Consider the following 21007-nt stretch of genomic DNA (forward strand, 5'->3'; position numbering starts at 1 on the left):
GCCTCGTCGCCACCTGGTGGTTGGGAAGGAACAGCGCACTCTATATTAAATGCGTGTATTAAAACGTTATGAAGTACAAATCGCATTTTGAGTGCTCTTGGACTGTAAAATTATCTGCTTTTTATGAGTACGAATGGACAGATTTTCTTTCTTTCTTCCTTTCTTTCCTGTTCTTTTCTTTTCTATTCTTTTATCTCTCCCCTCCCCTCCCCTCCCCTCCCCTCCTCTCCTCTCCCCTCCCCTCCCCTCTCCTCCCCTCCCCTCCTCTCCTCTCCCCTCCTCTCCTCTCCCCTCCCCTCCCTTTCCCTCCCCTCCCTCCTCCCCTCCCCCCTCCCCTCTCCTCTCCTCCTCTCCTCTCCTCTCCTCCTCTCCTCTCCTCTCCTCTCTTCTCTCCTCCCCTCCTCTCCCCTCCCCTCCCCTCTCCTCCCCTCCCCTCCTCTCCTCTCCCCTCCCCTCCCCTCTCCCCTCCCCTCCCCTCTCCTCCCCTCCTCTCCCCTCCCCTCCCCTCTCCTCCCCTCCCCTCCTCTCCTCTCCCCTCCCCTCCCTTTCCCTCCCCTCCCTCCTCCCCTCCCCCCTCCCCTCCCCTCTTCTCTCCTCCTCTCCTCTCCTCTCCTTTCCTCTCCTCTCCTCTCTCCCCTCCCCTCCTCTCCTCTCCCCTCCCCTCCCTTTCCCTCCCCTCCCTCCTCCCCTCCCCCCTCCCCTCCCCTCTTCTCTCCTCCTCTCCTCTCCTCTCCTCCTCTCCTCTCCTCCTCTCCTCTCCTCTCTCCCCTCCCCTCCTCTCCTCTCCTCTCCCCTCCCCTCTCCCCTCCTCTCCCCTTTCCCTCCCCCCTCCCCTCCCCTCCTCTCTCCTCTCCTCCCCTCCCCTCTTCTCTCCTCCTCTCCTCTCCTCTCCTCTCCTTTTTCGAAACAGAGACAAATGTTCCATCTGCTGGTTCACTCCCCAGATAGTGCAAAGGCCAGGGCAGTGCCAGGCCCAAGGGGACCTGGAGCTTCATCTGGGTCTTCCATGTGGGAGACTGGGGCCCAAACACTTGGGCCATCTTCTGTTGCTTTGGAAATAATTTTTAAAAATAGCTCTAATGCAAGACATATACATTAAAATATACATTAAAATACTGACTAGTCATGTAGATCCATGAATTTGTAATTTCATAAGTTAAAATCATTTGTATGGCTCTTAATAATAATGGTAACAGTAAAGATAAGGATTTCACCCCAAAGTCAAGTTGTTACAGCTTTTCTTTTTCATGTTAAAGTCAACTTATCCTAACTTCTCTATTTCATAATATTACACTGTCATCTAATCATATGCTAAGTATGGATAGTCCACCACTCCTTACTGTTTCTTCCTGTCCCAAATTGGTTTAAAGTCTCCTCCTAATACACAAGTACCCTTCTAACCCATCACCACCCACCTTCAAAACTAATCTGTTCTGCAGACTGCACAGTGCCAGATACTTGAGAGTACCACAAGCACCACTTGTGATTGTACAATCTCTACGTTTTCAAAAATTCTTTAACAGGAAAAACAATATCGTCTTAAAAACTGATCTGAGGGGCAGCACTTAGCCTAGTGATTAAGAAGCTTGCTTCTAACATCAAAGTTTCTGGTTTGGTTCCTGGCTCTAAATCCTGACTCCAGCTTCTTCCAATGCAGACCCTGGGAAACAGTGATGATACTTCAAGTGATTGGATTCCTGCCACCCTAGTGGGAAATCTGGATTGCTTTCCAGGCTCCTAACTTTGGCCCTGGCCCATCCCTAGCTGTTGTAGGAATTTGAGGAATGAACCAGCAGACAAAAGCACTCTGTGTGTGTGTGTGTGTGTGTGTGTGTTTGTGTCAAATTTTAAAAATGTTTGAAAAGGCTGGTTTACCTATCTTTTATCAACATGATGGAAAAAATTCCTAACAAATTAGCAAATTGAATCAAGTAGTAATATAGGAAAAATAATCATGACTAAGTGGAGTTTATTCCAGAAACAGAAGGATGGATTAATGCTAAGGGGAGAAAACAATGTAATTAACGAGAGTAATTGTTTAAAAAAGAAAAATCATATGATCATCTTGATAGTTTCAGGTAACAAATGTGATAAAACTCAACACCCATTCACGATAACTAAAAAAAACTCTCTGCAAAGTATAAGTAGGGGGAGTATCCCTGATCTAATAAAGAACAGCTACAGAAAACTCACAGCTTATATTGTGCTTTAAATAAATTATTGAATATTTCCCCTGATATCAAGAATGAAAAACACACACTCTTACCACTTAGTTTTAACATGGTATTGAATGCTATAGTCAATACAATAAAGGAGAAAAAGAAACAAAAGGCATGCAGATTGAAAGGCAGAAGTGACAATTATTAGTCACAAATTACAAAGTTGTGTGCATAAAAAAGGATCTATTATCAAACTATTCATATTAATAGGTGAATTATAATAAGTCCACTGAATACAACATCTAGATGTAAAATTTAGCAATATACCTTTAGTCCAAGAAATAAATGGAAGATAACATATATAAAATAACTAAAATGACAATAAAATCAAATATTTCATGGTAAATTTATCAAAAATATGTAAAACACTACATATATCACTGATAGAAATTTCTAAAAGTTATAAATGAATGCAAAGATAATATACCATGTTGACGAATCACTAAGATGCCATTTCTCCCAAAATTGATCTATAGATTCTGTGCAACTTCAATAATTTCCTAGAAGATTTTTTTGAGCAGAAATCTACAGGCAAATTGTAAAACCTATATGAAAAACGAAAACTCATAAAATAACTCATTAAAAAATAGCCAAGGCAATTTTGAAAAACAAAGCTAGGTTGGTTATACTACAAAATATCAAAACCAATTATAAAATGATAGTTTTAGGTTAGGCTCTATTGGCACAATAATCAGAATAGAAAGACATAAGACAAGATCCACACACATAAGATAGTTTGATTTTAGCAAGATGGTACTCCAGAGCAATGGAGAAACTTGTTCCCCCTCCCTAATAATTGATCTTGGAGGTACTGATTAACACTAAGAAGAAATTAAGATTAACTCCCTACCTCACACAGATACAAAAAAATCAATACCAGATAGATCATATATTTAAACATGAAAGCAAAATAAAAATAATTTTAAAGAAAACATGATTGAGAAATAGACACATATTTCTTTTATTTTATTTTTTTTTTATTTGACGGATAGAATTACGGACAATGAGAGAGAGAGAGACAGAGAGAAAGGTCTTTCTTCTGTTGTTTCACTCCCCAAATGGCCGTGACAGACGGAGCTATGCCGATCCGAAGCCAGGAGCCAGGTGCTACTTCCTGGTCTCCCACGCCAGGGCAGGGGCCCAAGGACTTGGACCATCTTCTGTTTTCCCAGTCCACAGCAAAGAGCTGGACTGGAAGAAGAGCAACTGGGACTAGAACAAGCACCCATATGGGATGCCAGCGCCACAGGCAGAGGATTAACCTAGTGTGCCACAGTGCTGGCCCTAGACAAATATTTCTTAAATAGGATGCAAAAAAGTGTGCCCTGGACCTCAGAATCTAAGTTTTCTGATGTACTGGGTCTTTAACAATTTGTAGTTTTCTTTCACATTCTGGAGTATGCATATCTCACCGAAGTCTCCAACATCCTTGCCAGTCCTTACTCATCCAGTTTATCAGCATAGTACCATCAATGTAGTAGACCACAGTGATTTTTTTAAAAGATTTATTTATTTACTTGAAAGTTAGAGAGTTACATGGAGAGAGAAAGAGAGGCAGAGAAATAGAGAGGTCTTCCATCCTGTGGTTCACTCCCCAGTTGGCTGCAATGGCCGGAGCCATGCTGATCTGAAGCCAGGAGCCAGGAGCTTCCTCCGGGTCTGCCACACGGGTTCAGGGGCCCATGCAGGTTCAGGGGCCATCTTCTGCTGCTTTCCCAGTCCACAGCAGAGAGCGGGATTGGAAGTGGAGCAGCTGGGACTCGAACCGACACCCATATGGAATGCTGGCACTTCAGACGGTGGCTTTACCCACTACACCACAGGTCTGGCCCCCACAGTGATGTCTTTTTTTTTTTTTTTTTTTTGACAGGCAGAGTGGACTGTGTGAGAGAGAGAGAGAGAGAGAGAGGTCTTCCTTTTGCCGTTGGTTCACCCTCCAATGGCTGTCATATCGTGCTGATCCAAAGGCAGGAGCCAGGTGCTTCTCCTGGTCTCCCATGCGGGTACAGGGCCCAAGGACCTGGGCCATCCTCCACTGCCCTCCGGGGCCACAGCAGAGAGCTGGCCTGGAAGAGGGACAACCGGGACAGAATCCAGTGCCCCAACCGGGACTAGAACCCGGGGTAGCTGGCACTGCAGGTGGAGGATTAGCCTAATGAGCCACGGCGCTGGCCAAAAGCCTCCTATATATTTTAAAAATCATTTCTATGTTATTTACAATACTTCATATAATGTAAATGCTAAATAAATAGTTGCTGTACAGTGTTGTTCAGGAACTAATGACAAGAAGAAAGGTCTACTGATCAGGACCATTTTTCCCTGAGGATTTCTGATCCACAGTTGATTCAATCTGTGGATGCAGAGCTGATAGATACAGAGGGCCACTACATATTATGACAGAGCTTAGGAGAGACAACACTGTTCTGGGACAACACTGTAAATATTTTCTATAATTTGTTCCAAATGAATGTGAGCAGTCTGATTATACTTTCTGATAAAGTTGGGAAAGTACACATTCATCATACAAATCACTCTCAACCAGTTACCTGAGATCATGTTGCTATAATCTTATAAAGATTTCACATCTGGTACAGCAATCTAATTGGGGTTATTATTTGATTGAATTGCAATAGTCTAATTTTTTTTCCTCTAGGAACTGTTGGTCTTTAGAGGACTACAATGGTGAATTAAATGGAGATTTGATGAGAACAAAAAAGGTCTTGTATCTGTCATTCTCCTATAAATTTTTTTAAGTTTACTATTTTAGTTGTACAATTTCAGAGTCTCCCTGTTGGCCTTTACCTCTTTGATAGTTCTTAACCTATAGGACAAGGAACTCATGTGGGTATTGTGCTAACAACCAAGGATGTCCATTTCAGTTAGGCATTTGGGAACTGAAGAAATGACCACCAGATAGGTCTGCATGTTTAATGGATTCACTGTATACCAGACTCAGGTGAAGACTATACAGACTATCTTTTCCCTGCATTATTAGGGTCTATGCTAGTATTTTTGCTTCATGGATATCAGCAATGATCACATACAACAATCCTCACAATGTTTGGTCATCAGAATCAGCCCTTAAGGAATTCTAGACTGGATGAACAGCCCATGAGAGCATTTCAGGCAAGGAAAGCCAAGACACTGTGGGGAAAAAAATCCTACATGAAGGATCTCTGTGAGTGAGACCCCACGGGAAAGTAAGGGCTATCAAAGAAGGATGTAATTACTTTTCTCTGAAGGGAAGAGAGAAATTCCACTTTGCTTATGGCCCTGTCTAAACACTGATGGAGATTGTGGGCTCAAAGGCTTCCATAGCCTTGGCAGCTCTTGTAGATAGCCTCCGGTGATCACTGACATCATATATAAGAGTGTTAATTGTTAAATTAATAACAGGAGTCACTGTGCACTTACTCCCAATGAGGAACCTTTGTCCTTAATGAGCTGCACTGTGAGAATTAACTGAAAAACTTGTTCTCAAACAGTACTTTATATGTTGTGTGTGTGCAAACTGTTGAAATCTTAGTATAGAATTGGTCTTCTATATATAAAGTTAATTAAAAACAAATCTTAATGAAGAATGGGATGGGAGAGGGAGGAAGAGGTGGGATGGGAGTAGGGGTAAGAGAGCGGGCATGGGACAAGAACCACTATATTCCTAAAGTTGTAATTATGAAATTTATACTCATTAAATAAAAGGTTTCTAAAAAAATGTTTGGTTATTCCCTTGTCCTTGGTGTATGATTTCCCAAGTGAATGGCCATGGATCTCTTTGGGCAAAGGACTGGGAGTGGAATCATTATCCTTGCCATGAAGCTACAGGGTCCTGGCTTCTGGAAACCTGACTCTCCTTCAGTAAATGGGTTCTGGATTGGTAAACTAGTTCAAGTCAGGAAATGAGTCAAAGACTGATTGCTTTTTGAGATGCTGTTCTTAGACTTGTGTCATCCATCTTGTCACCTTTTCCTTGTGTAGAATGAGCATGCCTTGTTGTCCAGCATCTGTTCTTTACCATTGGGATACCATATTCCATCAGCCATCTTTCAGGCTCTTTATGAGTCAAGAGCTTTGGCTGCTGCTCCAGTCTTGCCTCTCATTAGGACAACTGTAGCTTTCTGATGCCACTACCACCTGTCCTCCATTATTCCTGAATTCTGTTATCCCTATTGTTATTTGTGAATTTACTTCTATGATAGCATATTTTAGCATCAACCATGACCTAAAAAGGAAAGCTGCCACTTAGCTTCTCAGTAATACTGGTGTTCCCCTCACCGGAGAATTCCTTGTCACTTTAATAAATGAAATATCTGAATCAGAACTTTGACAACTGACTTACTCCAGCAAACCCACTTCTCTGAGCATTTTGATCCCTACACCCACCATCTGCCATGCAACTCTCTCAGTGTGAGTCACTTTTCCTAAAACTCCTGGAGTATCATAGAGTTATGATTATGGGGCAGCATCTGGTATGGTGGTACCAGCATTTTGGAATGCCTGGGTTCAAGCCCGGACTCTGCTGCCTGTTCCAGTTTTCTGCTGATGTGCACCTCGGGGGTCAGCAGGTAATGGCTCAAGTGCTTGAGTTCTTTTCACCCACATGGGAGACCCAGATGGAGTTCCCAGTTCCTGGCTTGGGCCAATTCAGCCCTGGGCTGCTATGGACATGTAGGGAGTGAATCAGAGAATGGACATTTCTCTCTCTTTCTGTTTCTCTACCTTTCAAATAGATTTTTTTTTTGTATAAACAAGCATTATGGCAATGTTTCCAAGGATCCTTACTAAGGTGTTCTTTATGACGAGTGCTCTCAGATTGATAAACTTGCTCTCATCCAAATGTATTCCTTTTTCTTCTTGTTCAGCATCCTCAGAATATAGACCTGTAAATACTGTTCTGGTTCCTGCTAGTACAAGCTGGTTATTCCTGCACCTCATTTAGGGGAAAGTCACTTCCTTCCCTTATCAGACCCGTGTCCTTCCAGGCCTTATTTACTGTTGGTTTCCAGGAGGATAGATGGCAGTGACAAAGTGATAAAGAAAAAACGAGACCCAGTGACTTCTATCTGTTGCTTGGCAACCACAGAGGTCTGATAATCCAAGCCCAGAAAAATAGAAAAGAAGGGTTATGATGCAAATAGGGTTTAAGACAAGTAGCAAACCGGTCTGCTTATTGCTTTGTGCTCTCTGCTTTGTTTAGCTTGCTAGCATCTCCTCTCACCTCTGTTCTATTATAAACAAACCATTCTAGATCCTTAGGGACTTCCCTCTACATCTGCCTTAAATGTTACATGGCTCTCAACCTAGATCATAGCTTCCCCTGACAAGTTTTAGGATAATTTGCTCCAATATGTCTCCCACCAATATCTACAATATCTATGGTTCAATAGAGTTACTAATTTGTCCTCAAACCTTTACTTTCCATTCTGTATCACTTTTCCCCGCCTAGCAAAAAACAAATGGTCAGGACCATTTCATATGACTATGCACTCTTTATGCTCCCTTGTACAACACTTACAGCAAGTGTGTCTATGCTACCTGCCCATATTCACTGAGCATCTTGTCACCTATATGAGAGGTTTTTTTGATCCATCCCAATTTCTGCCATCATTGTCAATTAATCATTAAGATACACAGAGAACACATTCTACACACATTTTTCTAACTTTCTTAGCTCCTGTTACTTTCATCCCCATTCTCTCCACTCTGGAATGGTCATACTTTAGTCACATCTGCAGAACCTTCCCCACCTTTATTATCCTGCTTTCTGGTGGGAGCTTCCTGACGTTCTAGCTTGCTTGTATACCCACTCCCGTAACACACGCTGCTTAACCTCACCCAGCTCTCCAGCCACTTGACCCTTCAACTTTACTCAGATTGGCATTCTCTTTCTACCCTCCTTCCTAGGCAGAATGGACACCAGTATCTACAGATTGCTAACTTCTTCTCTCAGTTCAACTCACAGTTCTCAGCTGTAGCTCTCAGATCTCTCAGCTCTCACTTTCATTTCTGTAGCTCACTTGCACATGAGCCCTAACAAGCCTCCAACCACAAGTCAAGTCTACAGTAAACTTTTCCACTGAGGCTTCCGGGCAAAATCTGTCCATCTTCATAACGTGGAGCCAGTATATATCTTTAAATTCTAATATCAGTTGAGCCATTGAATACCATTCATCAGTACCTTATTCTGCTTGTAACAATACCCATTCTTTGTAACCCTAAAGAACTACATGTATTTCATACCATTGCCAAACTTCTCGAATCTAGTCAATCATTCCCTGCCTTCCTTCTAAGGATATGATATCACACCCTATTGAGGAAACTAATAGAAAACTTCCTTATAATTGCTGACTGTACTCTGCTTTTATGCCTATCAGAAGATAAACATTTCTTTCTGTTTTTAAAAGATTTATTTATTTATTTATTTGAAAGTCATAATTATATATATAGAGAGATCTGCTATCCATTTATTCACCCTCTAGAAGGCCACAATGGCTAGAGCTGGGTTAGGTTGAAGCTAGGAGCCAGGAGTTTCATCCAGGTCTCCCACGAGTATTCAGGGACCCAAGCTTTTTTTGTACCATCTTCTATTGCTTTGCCAGGCATACTACCAGGAGGCTGGATGGGAAGTGGAGCAGCAAGGATTCGAACTGGTGCCCATATGGTATGCTAGCACTGCAGATGGTGATTTTACCTGCTATGGCCCTGATAAACTTTTCTTTCTTTTTTTTAAATATTTATTTATTTGAAAGAGTTACACAGAGAGAGAGAGGAGAGGCAGAGAGAGAGAGGTCTTCCATCTGATGGTTCACTCCCCAGTTGGCTGCAACGGCCAGAGCTGCGCTGATCTGAAGCCAGGAGCCAGGAGCTTCCTCCGTCTCCCACTGAGTGTCAAGGGCCCAAGTACTTGGACCTTCTTGCAGTACCTTCCCAGGTGCATGAGCAGGTAGCTGGCTCAGAAGTGGTGCAGCTGTGACTTGAACATGTCATATGGGATGCTGGTGTCACTGGTGAAAGCTTAATCAGCTGTGTCACAACACTGGCTCCTAACTCTTAAATTTAAGCTAAAGTATAGATTTTTAAAAAAATCTTTTATTTAATGAATATAAATTTCATAGGTATAGTTTTAGGAATATAGTGGTTCTTACCCTCATACCACCTTCTCACCCCTCCTCTTGTCCCACCTCCTATTCCCTCTCCCATCCCATTCTTCATTAAGATTCATCTTTAATTAACTTTATATGCAGAAGACCAACTCTATACTAAGTAAAGATTTCAACTTTATTGTTTTAAGACTACACAAGGAATGGCCAACAAAGTATCTCTATCTCATCTATAACTAATGGCTACCTTGCAGGCTTAATGATAGGCTTGGATGAGATAATACTCACTCATGGTAAGTGTTAAGCAAATTTTCATTTCTTTTTAATTCCATGAGGGCAGGAGCAGTTGCTAAGTTATTTTTTGTGTTCCTGTTGTCTACATCACTCTTGTATCACTAATATACTGTAGTGGTGGAGGCATGGCAGACACATAATTGTTTGTTGACTTTACTCATTGCACTTCTTACCCCTCTCATTCCAGCTGTTAATTATATTGGAACAGTGAATATCTGTAGGGTCCAGGGGAGTCAGGAGCATGTGGAGAACAAGTGTTGACTCAAAGGGTATCTTTATCATCGTGAAGATGATCTGATAATTGTAAGAATGAATTCTATTTTTGTATTTCAACCCTAATTCTACTTTACTACAATGATTTTACTTAAGTCATTTTATATTTTACTAGAATAATTTAACATCTATATATCTCACTTGTTTATTCTTTATATGGAAATACATGATGTATCTATATGGTTAATCTGTGTATAATCAGATTTAATTGAAGCATCAGTGGATTATTTGAATCAAATAGACTGGTGATACTTTTTTTTAATTTAAAGATAAAAGAATGTTGGACCCCAAATTGCTGATATAGGACTTGACTTTAGAGAATAATGATGAATAAGCTTTGTTAATGGGATCATGGGTAAGACTTCCTTATGGTAGTCATTCAAGAAGCCCATTAATGATTGCAAAACACTTTGAAAATCTGAAGGTTAGTAATCATCTAAAATGTGTATATTAGATGAAGCATTAAAATGCCAGAGATACATAAGCACTAACATTCTTTTAAAAAGACCTATCTATCAGCTATTTTATCTTAACAGCATTTCACAATGACCTCTTTTGTACCAAGCCAGGTGGCTTATAACAATTCTGCCAAATATAGTTTATTTTTAAAATCACAGATTCTTAGACCTACAAGTGATGTTAGAAATAATTTACACTAACACCCTCTAATTCTTTTTAAAGATTTTATTTATTTATTTGAAAGGCAGAGTTACAGAGAAAGAGAGAGAGCTTCCATCCACTGGTTTACTATGTAAGTGGCCACAACAGCTAGGGCTGGGCCAGGCCCAAGCCAGGAGGCTGGATCTCCATTTGGATCTCACACATGAGTGACAGGGGCCCAAGTACTTGGGCCTTCTGTAGCCTTCCCAGGCATACTAGTAGGGAGCTGAATCAGAAGCAGAACAGCCTGGGCTAGAATCTGTGCTTATATGGGATGCCAACACTGCAGGCAATGGCTTAACCCATTGTGCCACAACACAAGTCTAAACACCCCCTGATTTTATGAATTAGTTAAATAAGGATGATGAGAATATTTTGTCCACTAGCAGAAAGTGCATTTATAGCATAGTGGTGACAATAGCAAAATTATCAGCCAGTGAAGCTGTCTTTGAATCCCTTCATTCCTAAACTTGACCAGGTCTTAGGAGAACTACACTTGAACAATCCCTGTGATGTGTCAACATGGGAGTGAATACCGGACCAGAGGCCAGAGGGAGGAACATAGCCAACTGTAGCTCCCTTTTCACACTCTGATTTGTACTTTTAAGGATGCACCAGTCACATGTCTGAGACTTCCCGCTAGAAGTAAGCATAACTGCCCCTTTCAGATGTGTGTTACTGATATTCTTTAGCAGTGAAAAAAAAAAAAAAACAGCCAAAAATCTTCCAGTACCTCTATTTCCTTTCCAACACAATGCTCAGCAACCCTCTGGCCATTTCTGGAAGGCATGGTTCTTTATTACTCAGCAGTCCAGGCTGGGGTCAATATGTTTCTTGAGGCTAGCATCCATGAATTTGCCTTAAATTCACTGTTGTTGGAGCAATAGAATTAAAAACAAAACCTGCCACTCCAGAAGGCCTTTATACAAAGGAAATAGTTTTATTATTGAATAATTATTAAACCATAATCTAAAGAGTTTGCAGAAAGAGAAATAAATCTCCACCTTTTGTATAGCCATATATGGATACACACACATGCACACACGCTCTCGTGATAAACAACCTGCATTCCCAAGTGCTTCATAGCAACACTTGTCACACACAGTTCATCCCATTTTCACTTAGAAATAGGGATGGCCATCTGTGATAGTTAATTGGTTTGATCTAAAGGAAAAATAAACTTGTCATATCTTTATGACAGGAGGTAAGTTTGCAAGTTGCAGTCAGGTGGCAGCCAGCAGTTAGGCTCCTGCTCTCCCACAGAAATGAGAGCTAGGGATGGCTACATTTCAAAGGGATGCTTTGAAAGACATTGCTAGTTGTAAAGCCTGCAAGAAGCTTAGTTGGCCTTTTCAAAAAAGATTAACATACATTTCAGAAGCAATGAAAGGATTTACAATGGCAAAGTTTGTAATATACAATATCTTAAAAAAAATTGAAGTTCAGTATTCATTGGAGATTGGCTCCAGGACACCCTGTGAATACCAAAATCCTTAGATGCTCAAGTCCCTTATATAAAATGGGGCATCATTTGCATATAAGCAGTGCACATCCTTCCATCTTCCATCATTTAAAACATCACTAGATTACTTAAAGTATATATTGCAAAGTAAATGCCATGAAAATAGTTTTAAACTATATTGTTTAGAGAATTATGACAAGGAAATAAAGACTTTATATGCTCAGTGGAGACATGCAATTTTTTTCAGTGTTTTCTATCTGTGGTTGGCTGCCTCTGCAGATACAGAACTCCTAGACTTGGGGCACAGACTGTAAATACTCTCAGAATAGGAAGTGCGGGTGGGGGAACTCCCTCTTCCTTTATCTACCCTTACATTGCCAAGTTGTGATCACCCTCTTAAATCACTTCCCCTGAGCCAGACATGGTAAACATTAATTTTGTTGAAGTTCAACCTTGTAAAACTGATTCGGACACCATATATCACATTTTTTTTAACATTCTCTTAAAAAAATTTAAGCAACACTAACAGTGATTTCTTGGCAATAATGCCTTGATCAAGGCATTTTATGGGTTTCGTTCGCTTTTTTCCCCCTTGGGTAGTTTATTTTCTGGATAATCTTATCAAACTTGCTTGATAGTTATAACTTGTGGATCCATGAGAAAAAAAATCATGTAGTTGGTGTCAGGGGCTATTCTCTGCCTCTGGGTTAACAATTGACCATTCTCTATGTGCATGACAGCAGTGAGTGCTTACTAGCTCTTTATGTGCTAGGCCCTCTTCTAAGTGCATTATTTTTATTATATACTTTTCTGGGGCAGTGTTATGCTTCAATACATTGTATCCAATGCATAATGACCAAATCAGGGTCCTTAGCATTTCCATTTTTTGAACATTCTCTTAACATTCTTATTAACATAATAATTGAACATATTTCAGTGGTACAATGTAGTATTTCAATATGTGTACATGATATGTACTGATCAAATCATAGTAATTAGCATTTCATCTCCTTTTTAATACTTTTGGTCAGAAACTTTGTGCTCTTCTCCTCTAGTTATCTATAAAATATATAATAGTTTGTTATGAATTCTGGTCACCTCACTGTGCTGTAGAACACCAGAGTGTACTCTTTTCATGTAACTGTACTTTGGAATGCATTATCCAGGCTCCATCTTTCCGCCAGCCCCATATCCTTTCCAGTCTCTAGTGATCATTATTCTACCTTCAGATTAACTTTTCTTTTTAAGCTTCCTGATTTGAATAAATGATCTTACTTAAACCTGGGTAGAACTTTATGAGGTCTATATTCTTTTTTGTTAAAGGTTAATTGTTTATTTGAAAAGTAGAGTGATGGCAGGAAGGGAGAGAGAGAAAAAGAGAGGGAGTAAAAGAGATGCTCTATCTACTTAGTCACTACCCAAATGCCCTTGGCAGCCAGGGCTGGACAAGACTAAAGCCAGGAGCCAGGCACTCCATCTGCATTTCCCACATTGGGTGGCAGGGACCAAATTACTTGAGGAATCTTCCATTGCTTTCCTAGGTGCATTAGCAGCAAGTTGGATTGGAAGTGGAATAGCTGGGATTTGAACTAGTACTTTGGTATGGGATCCTGGTATCCCAAGTGGTGGTTTAACCTGCTATACCAGAATACCCACCCAGAGTTATGCATTATTAATATCTGTATTTCACAGATGAGGAAATCAGAAAGACAGTTTATAACTTAACGATCATTACACATGTTGCTCAGTTTGAATCCCAGAAGTCTGACGACTAAGTCTTTTCTCCTAGCCAAGGGTAACATTCAGTGGTTGATAACATAGGCCTTACATACAGGCAGGGCTGGGCTCGGAAACCATCTGATTCCATTAGCTAAGCAGTTTGCTTAGCTGCTCTGCTCCTCAGTTTCTCAAATGTCAAAAATAGTATTATAAACCTCATACATGCTTGTGAGGGTTAGTGAAACATGTACAATGGATACCTAACACACTCTGAGACAAAGAAGATAACTGACAAAATTTCCTTTCCTAGTAATACACCCTCAGGCACTGAAGCAGGCACTGTGACTCCTTTGTATTTAAAGGAATTCATTACATTTGAAATAGTCTTCTTTCATGCTCCTATTCTGTTCCTTAGTAGTTCTCTCTCTTTTTTTTTTTTTTTGACAGGCAGAGTGGACAGTGAGAGAGAGAGAGAGAGAAAGGTCTTCCTTTTTGCTGTTGGTTTACCCTCCAATGGCCACTGCAGCCGGCGCACCGCGCTGATCCGATGGCAGGAGCCAGGTGCTTCTCCTGGTCTCCCATGGAGAAGTGCAGGGCCCAAGTACTTGGGCCATCCTCCACTGCACTCCCGGGCCACAGCAGAGAGCTGGTCTGGAAGAGGGGCAACCAGGACAGAATCCGGCGCCCTGACCGGGACTAGAACCCAGTGTGCTGGCGCCGCAAGGTGGAGGATTAGCCTATTGAGCCACGGTGCCGCCGGCTCCCTTAGTAGCTCTTATCAGTGCAACAAATTTTCCTCTCATTTGGCTTCATGGCATTTTATAGTTCTTTAGAAATAGCAGTAGTCTTAGTATTTATTCATTTGACATACGTTTGTTGAAGGCTCAATATGTACTGGGTATTATGCTGGACGGGGGGATAGAAGCATTGTAAATGAAAACAACAGCCACCATTCCTTCCAGCATACACTTTTTTTTTCAGATTTATTTGTTTGAAAGGCAGAGTTTCACAGAAAGGGGGGAGGGGAGAGAGGGAGGGAGGGAGAGAGAATTTTCCATCCACTGGTTCACTCCCCAAATGGCTGTAATAGCCAGGGCTGGGCCAAGCTGAAGCCAGGAGCCCACACATCTTTACAGGTCTCCCACATGGGTGTAGGGGCCCAAGGGCTTGGGCCATATTCAGCTGCTTTCCCAGGAGCATTAGCAGGAACTTGGATTGGAAGTGGAGCAGCTGAGATATGAACCGGTGCCCATAAGGGATGCTGATGTCACAGGTGGCAGCCTTCCCTGCTATGCTATAATGCCAGCCCCTCAACATCCACTTCTAACACACAGCAGAGAAGTGAAATTGTGATCACAATAAGAGCTATACTCTGTGAACATGAATTGCAAGAACAGGGGGTAGATTTACCTAAAGCTGGTGAACTTCAAGCCCCTTTACTTATCTGGTCCTTCTGAGGTTCCATGGCATCTATTTTTCATTAAAATTTGAAAGGTAAGATATATTAACAATAAGATACATTGAATATCATCTTCCGTTTCTATTTCTGTTCTTCAAACTTTTCACATTAGATAATCTTGGAGTTTTGGCTGCTGCTAAAAGGAAGTTAGTTTAGAGACAGATTTAACTAAGATTAACTGAGAATACTTGTGTTGGTAGAGTTACATCAATACTAGTTGTCCTGCTATAAGATCATCTTCCTGGAATATCCTTTCTGCCAATGCTGTAATACTGTTTTTGGGACTATGAATGTGATCTCTGTTCTTGTTTTACATCAAAGAATTTCCATGCAGACAGGGACAGTGAGAAAAGATTTATTGAAAGCTAGAAACCTCCTGCCACAGCAGTCAGGACGGGGACTCTAAGGGAGGAATTGCCAAAGAAGCTTGCCGGTGCTAGGTCTTTTATACACAAAATGACTGTCTCTTATTGGCCCCCTTCTGAAAAGTGAGTACAGATTTAAACAGTCAAGAGGAGGGACAGAGTAACAACCAATCAGAAGGCAGGGATAACCTTCAACAGTCAGGAGGCCAGAATAGCAACCAATCAGGGAACTGAAAATGCATGTTACATCAACCAATCAGGGAACTGGCATTGGAGTATCCTGTTTGCATGGAAGTGTGCAGAGTGCTCAATCAGATCCATTAGGCAGACTCAGCATTGAAGATTACATGGTATATATTTCCTCCATTTCCTATCTCCTCTTCCCTCAGGAGGCCTAGAGAGTTACATCATATTTTTTTCTTTCCTTTCCTGGGGCCCTTGGAGTTCCTATCAATAGGTATGAGGGGGTCTTTAAAAAGTCCATGGAAAGTGTGTTTTATTATAAAACTATGTGTGGACTTTAAACTTTTTTTGCTTCAAAAATGAATTCATCTTTTAATTCCACTTTCCACAAAATTTTGAAGTCTCCTCAAATATGCAGGGCCTGAGGATGAACTGAAATATGGATGCATCCTGTGGTGCCCAGTTCTGGAAGCATATGGATTGGAAGAGAAGTAAAGTTTGAATTGTTTGAAGTGTACAGAGCAAGAAGATAGTATCAAATTACATAAAGCTATAAGCAGAGGATATGATTTAACAGATGCTTAGCCAAAGTAGTGGCTTGCCTTGCCAGCAATATTCAACAAAGTATTTACTATTATGAATATATCATACCAGTTTTGTGTGACCAAAGATGATGCAGCCAAAAAATGTAAGAGAAAATTATAAACAACGTTTATTTGGCATTTGGGCAATCATGTTACCATCCTTTTTTCATGTACAACTTGAAGTACTGTGAATTTTTTGAAATTTATAATTTGTTATGATTTATTTTTACATTCTAGATTCATATACTCTGATTTCCACTTAGAGTAGTTGTATTTTCCTTATGTGCTTATTCCTTGAAGTCTTACTCGTCAGTTTCTGAACTAAGCTTGAGAATTAACAATCAAGCTGGGTGGCCAGGGGTCAACCTGACTAAATGGATGAGGATACTGCAAAAAGCTTATAGGAACATGGCACTAAAACGTTTATTTGTGTGCAAACCCTGGAAATCCATGCATAACTTTTTCATAATATACATGTTCATGAACTTTTTGAAGATCCCTCAAATTATTCAGCTATTCCATTCTGACAGTGATATGGAACAACCCCAAAAACTGTCTAGAGGACTTTGCTATAAGTCCCCCAAAACTGGATTCACTTGCCTACACACAGAAAGCCAATCGCTGACATCAGAGTGGTTAAAGGAGGTATTTATTGTAGAGTGCAGGGCAAGGAGCTGGGCTATCACTTAATTCCCAGGCTCCCCCAAAGAACTAGGTAGGAAGGCCCTTATGAGTTGGCATTGGCATGAGATATTTGTTTTCAGCATCGTGTCTGGGTTCCTGGTTGGTTGGTGATGTTTGTGGTTCGTGATTCTGCACACTTTAGAGACTTTTTAAGATGGCAAAGTTGGGCTTCTGTCAGTCTGGAGGCTACATGCGGGTGGTAGTTATTTTCTGCCCCATAACTGGAATTCTCACAAAGAAGTGATTGGAGACAATACTGACCATCAAGATGCTTCACATACCACTAAACTTGGATGGCACCAAGATTCTATCTACTGGAGAAGAAAATGACCTCATGGGTCTGGTGATTAGAACCATGTAGGACCAACAGCACCACTCCCTCAATTCAGTGAGTTGTTTCTACCAAACAGTTGATTTTCTATCATAAGGCATGGCAAAGACACGTTTTGCTAAGAAGGGAGGTCAGGAGATTGAACAGAGAGCATCTCACATTTGCATTCAAGGCACTGTTTAGGGGTTTGGTGGTAGACTGTAGCTCTACCTAAAACTTTTGCTACCTCTTTCCCTTCCACTGTGTAACATTGTGGTTATGGCAGGCAGAATTCTAAGATTCCCCACTAACTCCCTGGTATTGAGTAGTCCCCCATCCTTAAGCCTGCATGGAAACTGTGACTTGCTTCTAGTCAACAGAAAGTGGCAAAAGGGAAGGGATTGTTCAGATATAATTAAGTGCCCAAATCAGTTAATGTTTAGTTAATCAAAAGGAAATGAGGATTATTCTGGTTTAGGTCTCACTGTGTTAGAAGATTATCCTTAAAAGACAGACTGGACCTTTTTTTGCAGTGAGAAATCCTCCTTGCTGGCTTGAAAACCTAGTATGTCTCACAGGAGGAGGGTGTCAGAAATAACTTATCAGAGGATTTGGGGGAGGGTCTGAGGAAGACCACTCACTCTAGACTGGGTGCTGTCGGAAAGTACAGGCAATTTTTTTTTTGCATTTTTTTCAACTTTTATTTAATAAATATAAATTTCCAAAGTACAACTTTTGGAATAAAGCAGCTTTTCCCCCTATAACTTCCCTCCCACCCACACCATCCCATCTCCCACTCCCTCTCCCATCCCATTCAAGATGAAATGAATCATCAAGATTCATTTTCAATTATCTTTACATACAGAAGATCAACTTAGTATATACTTTTTTTGATGGATACAATTCTTTTTTTTAAACTTATATTTAATAAATATAAATTTCCAAAGTACAGCTTTTGGATTACAGTGGTTTTTCCCCCGATAACCTCCCTCCCACCCGCAACCATCCCATCTCCCACTCCCTCTCCCATCCCATTCACATCAAGATTCATTTTCAATTCTCTTTATATACAGAAGATCAATTTAGTATATAATAAGTAAAGATTTCAACAGTTTGCACCCACCCACAGAAACACAAAGTGTAAAGTACTGCTTGAGTACTAGTTATCCATTAATTCACATAGTACAACACATTAAGGACAGAGATCTTACATGGGGAGTAAGTGCACAGTGACTCCTGTTGTTGATTTAACAATTGACACTCTTATTTATGGCATCAGTAATCACCTGAGGCTCTTGTCATGAGCTGTCAAGGCTATGGAAGCCTCTTGAGTTCACCAACTCCGATCTTATTTAGACAAGGCCGTGGTCAAAGTGGAAGTTCTCTCCTCCCTTCAGAGAAAGGAATCTCCTTCTGTGATGGCCCGTTCTTTCTGCTGGGATCTCACTCACAGAGCTCTTTCATTTAGATTTTTTTTTTCTTTTTCCAGAGTGTCTTGGCTTTCCATGCCTGAAATACTCTCATGGGCTTTTCAGCCAGATCCGAATGCCTTAAGGGCTGATTCTGAGGCCAGAGTGCTGTTTAGGACATCAGTGCAGGCAATTCTAGGATCCAGAATCTCAATAAATTGTATCCATAGTGAAGAGACACTACCATGTGGTTGAAGAAGAAATTAGTCAAGAATTGGTAGTAACTCATTTTGGCTGAGAGTCAGGAACATTTAGTATTTTACGTGCAACACTGTGAGCTTGTTTTTCTCTGTGCTTAGACAAACTGATCAAGCTGACTTGTTTTGTCTTACCTTATTGTGAGGCTGAGTAACCTTGTCAGAGTTAGGTATTCTAAGACAGTTTATGTCTGACAGGAGATTAATACGGGGCCCTTGTGAGCTCCAGGCGAGGTTCTGAATGTCAGGGAGTGCTTTTTTTTTTTTTTTTTCCTCCCTTTGCCAGCACCTGGAAAATACCAGACACATTGTAAACTCTCGGTGTCACTACTATCAGCTCAAGCTTGGGCTTCACACACATTTTCTTCTGTCTTCACAATAATCCTGAGTTAGAGCTGAGCATTCACATTTGACAAGTCAGGTAGGAAACGTGATCTGAGCTTCCGCAGCGTGTCAACGGCTAACATTCGCTTTTAATGCCTGAATGGCTCCCTCCTTTGCAAGGCCAGCGCTGGAGCGGGAGCCCCGCGACAGGGGGCAGTGTGTCCTGGACAAGTCCGCGACTCCAGGGGACTGCCCCAGAGCTTTGAGAAGCTTCGCCTCAGGAAAAGTGAGGCTGAGGTTCTGACCCAGGATATTATTATGCTGATAATGGGTGACTGAACGCTACACGAACTGCAACACGCACTTAAGAAATAAAGACTCAAAGAGATATCAGCCCTGGTGGGCAGCGTGGATGTCCTGCGTTTCTGAGGTCCTCGGGCCCTTAGATGCCGCAGGAGTCCCTGCACCCACACAGGAGCGCCCAATCACCATTCCCCGCCCCACAAATCATCCTGGGCCCTGGAGAGCCGGAAAAGGAACAAGGCAGCTGAGCTGAGGGGCTGAGGGGTGCGGGCAGGCCCCCTCCAGGTTAGCTCCGTGTGGGCAAGACCCCAGACCATGGGTCTCTAGTCCCTGCCCAGCTCCCGGAACTTTGCTTTTTCTGGCCCGCCCCCTGAGCGTGCGGCTTTCCGGCCTCAGGTCTGAGGGAAACATGGTCTCCTTGCGCCTGGTTGTCTCTGCTGGGGAGTCCTGGCTGCCCTGTGGCCTCGGTCCTCGGCGGGTAAGGCAGCGCGGAGGGCCAGGGGGCGCAGCTCGCTCCCCGCGAGCGCCTTGCCCTGCTGACCCTGGCGGCGGTGTCCGGGGGTGCGCGGAACGAGGGCTGGGGTCCCAGGGCGGGGAGACCGAGCAGAGAGCACAGGGCGTCCCGCAGCTGGAGGAGAGGGGACGGGGCTACCCCGGGCCGTGGGGAGCGGAGACGGGGAATCTGGAGACTCTGGAAGAGCGGACGGGGTGTCCCGGGGCGCAGGGAGGCGGAAGCGGAGGTGACAGGGCGCCTGGAAGCCCGAGGAGAGGGGAAGGGGCGTCCCTGGCGCTCGAGGCCAGGCGGGCTGAGAGAGCGGGGCTGGGGTCCTATTCCACCATCAGATAAAAGCTGTGGTATGTGAAGAGGGGACAAAGGAGGGCGCGGCTTCCAAGTTTTCACATTCTTGCAAGTTTCAAAGTTGTGCACTGATAGTGTAGAAAGTGGAGTGGACAAAGTACGGGGTCGGGGAGCAGGTTCCAAAGAGGTCGTTTGCTTTATCTGAAAATCCGCCTATGGGTTAAGCATGAAGACGGATCACGGAATTAAAAATTTTAGCATAAAGGCAAAAGCAAACGAAAAAGAAAACCTGAGCTGTCTACAGGGTCCCCTTCCCAGATAGCCTCCACCTCTCCCTGTATGCCCTTGTTTTGTTTTGTGGACCTGTCTTTCCAGGGACCATTATACACATAAAATATACTAGTGAAGACAGCTGGAGAGAGGGGCAGAGAAATAAAACAAAAGGAAAGCAGTGCTATCCAAGACAGCCCCGTGTCCCATTAAATTTAAAAATCTTTTTTTAAATTCATGAGAAAGTTTTTAAAAGATTTATTTCTTTGAGAGGTAGTTACAGAGAGAGAGAGAGAGAAGGAGAGACAGAGAGAAAGGACTTCCATCTGCTGGTTC

General features: G+C 42.1%; 1 protein-coding gene across 7 annotated transcripts in view; it reads left to right on the forward strand.

Annotated features, from left to right (window-relative positions):
- The first annotated feature begins 19744 nt into the window (after positions 1 to 19744).
- DECR1 (2,4-dienoyl-CoA reductase 1) overlaps positions 19745 to 21007 on the forward strand; it is a 51175-nt gene continuing 49912 nt past the window's right edge. For 4 of the 7 annotated variants that reach the window (XM_051844622.3, XM_089335503.1, XM_002710572.6 and 1 more), the window contains exon 1: positions 19983 to 20080. Coding sequence is in view for 1 of the 7 variants with exons in the window: in XM_002710572.6 (XP_002710618.3) it covers positions 20012 to 20080 (69 nt within the window). In the remaining 6 variants the exon portion in view is untranslated. Of the gene's footprint in view, positions 19888 to 19982; positions 20081 to 21007 lie in introns of those variants that run through there. The other 3 variants (XM_070075850.2, XM_089335505.1, XM_089335502.1) reach the window with 3 other exon arrangements.

This window comes from Oryctolagus cuniculus, chromosome 6 (genome assembly GCF_051225735.1).
Source record: "Oryctolagus cuniculus isolate XC-2025 breed Fujian yellow rabbit chromosome 6, ASM5122573v1, whole genome shotgun sequence".
In the NCBI taxonomy this organism is placed as follows: Eukaryota; Metazoa; Chordata; class Mammalia; order Lagomorpha; family Leporidae; genus Oryctolagus; species Oryctolagus cuniculus.